Below are 8716 nucleotides of genomic sequence, written 5' to 3' on the forward strand. Positions count from 1 at the left end.
GAGGTAGGAGCCGATCCAGAGGTCGGATCGGGAAGAGGTCCCAAAGTCGATGCTTCGGGGCCATGGGCGTCTTAGATGAGGTTGAGAAGCCAGTGAAGATCAGATCGCCCCGACTGTCAGCGATGTACTCTAGGTTACCGAAACTGATGTGGTGCTCAGGGGCGAAACTATAGACCTGGTCGAGATGGCCGGTCGAGTTGGCGTGCAGAACGACGCGACCAAACCCGAAAGCTGGGCAGGGACGAAGAAGTTCCCGGTGTTAATGCCATCTCCAATGATCAGGTGAGCCATCTATCCTTCGGCAATCCAACAAGGGAACTCTCAATGAAAGCACCAATGTCGGTGTCAAAACCGACAGATCTTGGGTAGGGGGTTGCGAGTTGTGGAGCTTGGATCAATGGGGAACAAGCGGCGAAGGACTCGATGTTTACCCAGGTTTGGGCCCTCTCTAAGAGGTAAAACCCTACGTCCTGCTTGATTATATTGAAGTGTATAGGATGGTTACATAGTCGATCTACCACGAGATCAGATGAACTAAACCCTAGGCTAGTAGGATGATGGTTGTTGTTCGAGCCTCTACGGACTAAATCCCCTGGTTTATATAGACACCAGGGGCACTAGGGTTACACATACTCAGTTACAAGAAGGGAATAAACATGCTGAATCTTTTATCTTGACTTGGAGGACACGCCAAGACTTTGCGGGTTCCCTGTCCGGACATGGAGTCGCCTTATAGCTCGGCCTTGTGGTAGTCATACAGCGGACCACCAGTCCGGTCCACAAGAAGTAGGCCGGCAGCCCGAGGACCCCCTAGTCCAGGACTCCCTCATGGGGGAACCCTTTTTCTAAGATTCTCTTTGTAAGCAGCATAATCAATTGATTTTAATTTTCTTCTCTCTTCTTGATCATAAATAATTTCTTCAATAGGAGGAAACTCACTACTTATTCTATAGTAAGCAAATATCTCTCTTCCCTCTTTCATAATGTGGCAAAATTCATGAACTAAAAATAGCGTGGCTAAAGGCTTAACAAAAGGATCATAAATATCGAAAAATTGTAGAAATAACCATTGTATACAAGGATGCATGTGCACAAATTGTCTCTTTAATCCAACTATAAGCAAAGATATGGCATCGACGAGACTAGCGGTTCTAGCAAGAATTGGTCCCCCTATCATAGGTAATGAGCCAAAACAAGTAAAGAAATCTTGAATAACACCTTTTCCAGTAATATAACCACTACCTATACAGAGTTTTTTGTATGCATAATAGTGGTTCCTTCTTTATTTGGATCATCATCGGTAATATTATCTAGTGTTTCTTTAGGAACTCATCAAACCTGCTTTTTTTCATTTTTCATAAGATTTACTAGCAAAGCTTGATGATCAAAAGGTCCGCACTAGTGGCGGGAGCATCATTAACTTTCTCAACCTCAGAATGATAGCAACTTCAAGCAAGCAAATAAAACAACTAAAATGAAATATTTTTGTGTTTTTCAATTTTTTAGAGAAGTGGAGGGAATGAAAAGAGAATGAAAATAAAGTAAAAAAGAGTAGAGCAAGTAAATGATAATTTGTGTGAAGGAATCTGTAGGTATTTGATGATGTCTCCCCGGCAACGGCGCTAGAAATTCTTTCTGCTACGTGCGAGCTGCGTTGGGATTTTCCCCGAAGAAGAAAGGTGAAGAAATATAGTACTCCCTCCATTCCCAAATATAAGTATTTTTAGATATTTCAACAAGGGACTACATAAAGAGCAAAATGAGTGAATCTACACTCTAAAATATGTCTATATACATGCGTATGTTGTAGTCCATTTGAAACCTCTAAAAAGACTTATATTTAGAAATGAAGGGAGTAGTGTATAGTATTTCCCTCAGTGAGAACCAAGGTTATCGAACCACACAAACACGTAGTGAACAATACATGCATACACAAGAGAAATACTTGCACCCAACGCGAGCAAAAGGGTTGTCAATCCCCTTGAACTCGTTACTTGCAAGGATCAAATCTAGTAGTGGTAGATAGATAAATTAAAAAGAAAAATTAAGAGTAAAATTGCAGCAAGGTATTTTTTATTTTTTTTAAATATGATTATACTAGACCCCAGGGCCATACTTTTCACCAGAGGCTTCTCTCTCATAATAATAGCATAAGTAGGTAGACAAATTACTGTTGGGAAATTGACAGAAAAGCACATAGTTATGACGATATTCACGACAATGATCATGCATATAGGCATTACGTCTCTGACAAGTAGACCGACTCCTGCCTGCATCTACTACTATTACTCCACCCATCGACCGCTATCCAACATGCATCTAGCGTATTAAGTTCTTGACAAATAGAGTATCGCTTTAAGCAAGATGACATAATGTAGATAGAATAAAACCAAGCAGTATGATTGAACCCCATCGTTTTACCATTAGTGACAACAATATAATACGTGCCTCACTACCCCTGCTATCACTGGGTGAGGACACTACAAGATTGAACCCGCTACAAAGCACCTCTTCCACTGAAGATAAATCATTCTAGTTGGCCAAATCAAACAGATTCATCGGGGAGAAATATAAAGCTGTAAAAATCATGCATAATAAAGTTCAGAAAAGTCTCAATTACTTTCAATGATATCCAATCTTAAACCCACAATCCATTGGATCCCAACAAACACACTGCAATAGAAGATTACATCAGATTGATCTCTGAAGTGAATATTGTATTGAAGACCAAAGAGAGAGAAGAGTCCATCTAGGTAATCACTATGGACCCATATGTCTATGGTTGACTACTGACACATCATTGGTGTTGTAGCAATGATGATGTAGAAACCCTCCGTGATTGATTCCGCATCTGGCAGAGTACCGCAATAGGCTTCCAGATGGGATAACGGAAGAACACAAGCTTGTGGCAGTGGAAAAATTATTTTGGGTGGCTCTCTGTTGGTTTGGAGATTTATGGGAATTTATAGAAGTGAAATTAGGTCAAATGGAGATGCGTGAGACCCATAAGCTTAGGTGGCGCCCCCTAGGGGCGCGCCGTACAAGCTTCTGTCTCTCATAGGGCTTCTGGCCTCCTCCCAGACCTTCTAGGGTCCCTTCCATTCCAGAAAAAAAAACACTGTAAAATTTCATCGTGTTTGGACTTTGTTTCATATTGATTTTCTGAAAAGCCAAAAACAAACAAAAAATAACAACTGGTACTGGGCACTGAGTTAATAGGTTACTCCCAAGATATGATATAAAATTACATATAGAGCATCTAAGATTGATAATCAAAAAACAAAAATTATAGATACGTTGGAAACATATCACACTTTCACTTCACGAGTCTTGTCACCGCCACACATGGAGACTATGGAAGACGCGGTCGCTGGAAGGGAACAATCAGGACTTGAACGACTGCCGCCGCCGTATTGTAGGTTTAGGTCCGCCCACATTTTTTCTAAATGAAAACTATCCGAAATGTAATGAATGTGTTGTGGAAAAAGTTTGTATTAATACCATCCGGTTTGCATGAATTCCATCCAATTTATTTAAATTTGACTCGAAATATATGCGGATAGATTTGGATGGCCGACTCTCACATCCATGTTTGCGGATGCATATGTGATAAAATTTAAGGGTTTGCGTTGGATATGCCCTAAGGGCATCTCTAATGCCGACCGGCAAACCTCCTGCATCAGTCCTCACTGCATTGTCCTTAGTGCAGAAGCCATACAACATGGTCCTATATCGGTCCACGACACGGTTCAGACGTGATTTCTCTCGCAAACCGGAGACAAACATGGGGAGGTTTGCAGGAGTCTGAACTGTCGTCACGTCCGCTTCTGACCACCCTATCACACCAAAAAACACTCCCGCGCCCGCGCGCGCTTCCATCCTGTCACCCAGCTGCCCGCATTCATGGCGTCGTAGAGCATGCCGCTCCACATTGAAGGCGGCTAAGGGCGGACGCGACCTCTCACTACCTCCGCCATTGAAGCGGCACGTCGGCCGATGGCGCCGCCCGACTGAACACGCCTCCATGTCGCATTCAAACGCCTCCATTAAACCCGCTTGGAAGCCAAGAAACCTACTCGGGCCACACGTCTGTTCACGAGCAGGCTGGCATTAAACGCAACACCGGGCAAGCTCCTCCCGTCCCCCTCTATTTAAATGAGGCCAGACGCTGGGTAAGAATCGCACCACTCCACTGCTCCCCATCTCCTCATTCCACCATTTTCTCCACTCTTACGATGGATCGACAAGTCGGAAGAGCAGTTCTCCGGCCTAAAACCCGGCTGGGTGGCCTGCCAAGCCCGTTGGATACGAGTGAGGCAGCTCGCTGCTCCACCTCCAAGCTCGACGGAGCAAATTGCCACCCCAAGCCGGCGGGTGGTTCAGCAACTCGCCGCTCCAAGCCAGCTCGCGGAGGAGTGGCGAGTAGCTCCAGGTTGGCACGACGGCATTGGCATTGTCGCTGCCGTCGATGACGCCACATCGTACTGCGCCTCCTGTACATGTGAACACTTCATCCGTCGTCGATGCGTGTGTAGCAACGCCATGTATGCAGAGAAAGAAGCCGGCTGTGCGGATGTCGACAAGGTGGCAACCCGCACATCCGCGCCCGCTGCCATCATCAAGGAGAAGTAGAACACGGGAGGCCGCCGCCGCTTGTATCCCATGGAGGCCACTGCCGGCGCATAAACAGCTTGTACAGCCGGTGCCATGTCTGGCCTTTAGCTTAGATCCTCCTGGGCACACTCGTTTGGGCTCCGTGGAAGCACCCTTCCCCTCCGCCTAAAGCGTCCTCTTTGCCACTCCGATGAGCGGCATAGCCGGACATAGGGAAGATACATGGGAAGAATATGCCTCCGGGACTCCCGACAGTCCAGTGAGCGGGCTTCCGAACATGGGGAAGACAAAGGGATCTGCCGTGGCCGTCCGTAGACTAGTGTATCCATGTCGTGGGAGTGGAGCTCCGCGCGACAGTCCATGCACATAGTTTTACCATTTTCTTTAAAATATATCCATAACGTAACCGTTGCCGTCCGGTTTCTATGGAATCCATCATGTTTATATGAATCCGTCCACATTTACATGAATTTCATTCCGTTTTTTGAAAATGAGTTTGCAATATATGAGGCTAGCATTGGACGACGGTCTCCCTCATCCGTGCCCACGGAATGCTTCCCCTGTGTGCATACGGATGTGGAAGGAAATTTGCGGGTCACCGTTGGAGATGTTGTAAGGCCAACTCCAGCGCGCGACCCCATCCCGTCCGGGTGCGTCCGTTTGGGGTAGAACAAACGAATAGCGTAGCCCAACACGGGGCCCCAAACGGACAAATGTCCGGATTTCGTCTGTTTCTGACCCATTCCCGGCCCAAACTTGCGCCGCGTTTGGGGTGAAACTGACATCGCGCGGACAGGCTGGACGCAGGCCCTTGTCCTCCCCGTGGCCCGCCTATCGGGGACACTAGCACTTCATTCGCGTCCACGCGCTCTCCTCCGCCCCACCCCGACGCCGGTGCCGCCCGTATCCTCCGGCCGTCTCCTCACTACTCTTCTCCCGACCGTCCATACCACACCATGTCTCGACATGGCCTCCATCACGCCCACGCTTTCGTAGGAGTTTTGGTCGTCGCTTGAAGGAGATTTGGCCGTCGCCGTCGTAGCCGGTGCCAGAGGGGATACAACCGCCGGCGACGGATATGGACCACGACATTTTCTGTTAGGTGCTCCAGAGCGGTCAGTAGTCGGCTGCCAACCACCCCTGTTGCATCAAGGTGATCATCGCGGCCTCTTTGCCACCACGACCGCAAGGTGTTTGACACTTTGCCCACAAAGGTATGGACAATGGAGATGAATTTTTCTTCCACCACTTCATTTATTCATCAGACGATTCGTCCTCGGATGACGAAGATCTTGTGGTGGCTGCACTGGTCGTGAACGACCACATTGAACGGCAGCTTCCTCGTTACAGGGGGTCATTCCCTGGTCATGCTCCCAACCTGAACCGCAACAGAGAGACAGGTCACGCCCTGCTCTATGCCGATTACTTTGCGAATACCCCGCTCTTCAAGCCGGATAAATCCCGTCGCTGTTCTCGTACGGCAAGGCATATGTTCAATCGTATCCGAGAGGGAATGGTTGGTCATGACCCATACTTCGAGTGCAAGACGGATGCCCTTGGCAAGCTTGGATTCTCCTCTTACCAGAAATGCAACGCGGCCATCTGCATGCTTACATATGAAATTTCAAGCGATCTAGTGAATTACGTGGGCATGAGTGAGTCGACATGTCTGCTGTAACTGTACAACTTCTACAAGGCCGTGGTGGCAGTGTTTGACCCTGAGTACTTGAGGCAGCCAAATTCAGACACGACCCTATTACCCTACTTAAACGGACATATTTCAAATTAAACAGATGTCCGTTTAGGGTCGTGCTCTGGAGTTGGCCTAACCCTTTTGCAACGCTGTGTGCGCAAATGCGCATGGATGGACCAGGTCACACGACTCACGAGGCCCGGGCCAGGGGTATCCTCCGTGCAGCTGCACTGTCAGGATCTGATCCACCAATGAACGGATACGAGTCTTTTTCCGTATCCCAGTGGGGGCTTGATGGGGTTGCTCGAGCGTGCCGGGGATGTGCTGTCCTGTGCTGTGCCGTGCCGTGCCGTGCCTACCACCTTTTCATTATCAGCAAAGTTATTGGGCGATGATATGATGTCGCACCGACGACACAATCGCACATTTTCGAAGAGAAAATGAAGAAGATTGTGGAGGCTACGTTCGGCATTGATACGTTCTAGTAATCATTTGTAGATTAACAAAGTGGTATGGAATCATTTGTTGCCGTCGGTTGGCATGATCATGGGCCGGGAGTTGCGGAAAGGTGTCCCCTTCTCTTTATTCTACGTATAAATGGGAAAGATATTTTGTTACAATTCTCACTCGATCTGCCAGTCTCTGTCAATTCTGTTTAGCTGCTAAAAAGCAATCGTTTGTCATTGTGCCCGCATAAGCAGAGTAAACAGAGAGTTTTTTCTTACTAATCCTCGCATCGGTTTATTTTCCAACCGAGGTTGTGTGTACAACTGCTAACACATGCAAGTTAGCAAACTTTCTACGATTATGTACGTACAGGTACAGCCCGTGTGGGCACTTGGCACTCGGTCTTGTCATGACGCGGCACACGCCACGGCGATGAGCTCGTGCGGCTGCCGTCAATGGCTGCGGCTACCTTAGTCTTTAGTGCGTCCAGGTTGGCGACGGCCTTTTACTGAGCTGCTGCCGCCGCTGGCGCCTGCCGGTGCTGCCTCCGCGCCTCCCCGGAGGAGACGAGGAGGGCCTTCTCTAGGCACCTCTCGACCTGGTACCCGCCGCCGTGGCCCACCTCCCTCTCGAGGTGCCGGCAGTAGCTCCGGAACACGCTCACGCTGACGTTGAGCCTGAACCGCATCAGGAAGAGGAAGTCCAGCTCCAGCGAGCTCAGCTCCGCCGCGCTGAGACCGCCCACCGCCGCGAAGTAGGAGTTCTTGTAGTTCCTGTCCTCCACGAACTTGGAGGCCACCAGGATGGCCGCGGTGAGCAGCCGCTGCGCGTTGGTCGCCACGACGCGCACCGCCCCGGCGCCGTCGCCGCCGCGGCGGAGCCGGTCCAGGTAGGCGTACGCCACCACGTACACCTGCGGCGACACTTGCGCGTACCGGGAGAACCGCTCCAGGAACTCCCGCACGCCCATGTCCAGCACCGTGCCGCCGTCAAAGGCCGCGGCCCTCCTCGCGTCCTCGCCGGACGCCGCATGGCCACGACCGGCCGTCGTCCCGGCCAAGGCCCTCTCGTTGCGGGCGATGTGCCGCTCCAGCAGAGACGCGAGCACCGACACGACGACCGTCGGCGAGAGCGCCGCCATCGCGCCGTCGTCGCCGCCGCAGGGAAAGCCGCACGCGTCCGACCCTAGCTCGGCGGAAGCCATTTCTCCAAGAATTCTCTGGTGGTCACGGTTCACGAGGATCTTGGACACACGCAAAGGTTGGCTGGTTCCTACCGCCACGCCCGCACCACGTACACTCCAAGGCCTCGAGGGCGCCGGTACTTAAGCATTTGAGGGGGCGGCAGGGCGTGGGCCAGTGGCTAAACAATGGAGGTTGGAGGAAAGGACGGCGAAAGCGATGGCGTCGCGGCATTAACATAATCACAGCGTGCACGTAACAGGGGGGCAAAGGACGACGGAGAGGAAGGCTTCACGCACCTTCTTCGACCTTGGTTGTCTGGCCTTGGTTTAGAGGGTCTGAGATTACGAAGCGTATAATAACGGCGGATTCGGGCGCGATGGCCTTGTCCGGTGGTGCGGTTGGAGCGGCATCCGTGATCGCAGAGGCCGGTGCCAAATTGTCTTGTCGGTGTCTGCCGGTGCCGGTGGATCGCCGTACGGCCATTAACTATTCCTGACCTCTCCTCTGCCTGCGTACGTGCTGCTACCTGCTGTTCTGGCATGGGCGTCTCGATGGCACGCATGACGCGTGGGCGTGGGCGTGGACGGATCCTCTTGCTTGCTTGCGAGAGAATAGATTGTCATTGTTAATGGCGCGATGGGGGCTTCGGTTAAGACGTCGCAATGTACCGCCGGAGACAGTGTGGTTGGGCGCGGCCTAACTAACAGCTCTTAACCACTTGGTCGCACGTTTTTATATTTATATAAATTCGTCAACTCCAATCCAAATTAAAAAAATG

General features: G+C 50.2%; 1 protein-coding gene across 1 annotated transcript; it reads right to left on the minus strand.

Annotated features, from left to right (window-relative positions):
- Nucleotides 1-7003: 7003 nt before the first annotated feature.
- Nucleotides 7004-8129, minus strand: LOC119365291 (cyclin-P2-1-like). Its single transcript, XM_037630910.1, has one exon. The coding sequence runs from the start codon at nucleotides 7956-7958 to the stop codon at nucleotides 7260-7262; it is 699 nt and encodes a 232-aa protein (XP_037486807.1). The 5' UTR covers nucleotides 7959-8129; the 3' UTR covers nucleotides 7004-7259.
- Nucleotides 8130-8716: the final 587 nt, after the last annotated feature.

Source organism: Triticum dicoccoides, chromosome 2B, assembly GCF_002162155.2.
Source record: "Triticum dicoccoides isolate Atlit2015 ecotype Zavitan chromosome 2B, WEW_v2.0, whole genome shotgun sequence".
NCBI classification, from domain to species: Eukaryota; Viridiplantae; Streptophyta; class Magnoliopsida; order Poales; family Poaceae; genus Triticum; species Triticum dicoccoides.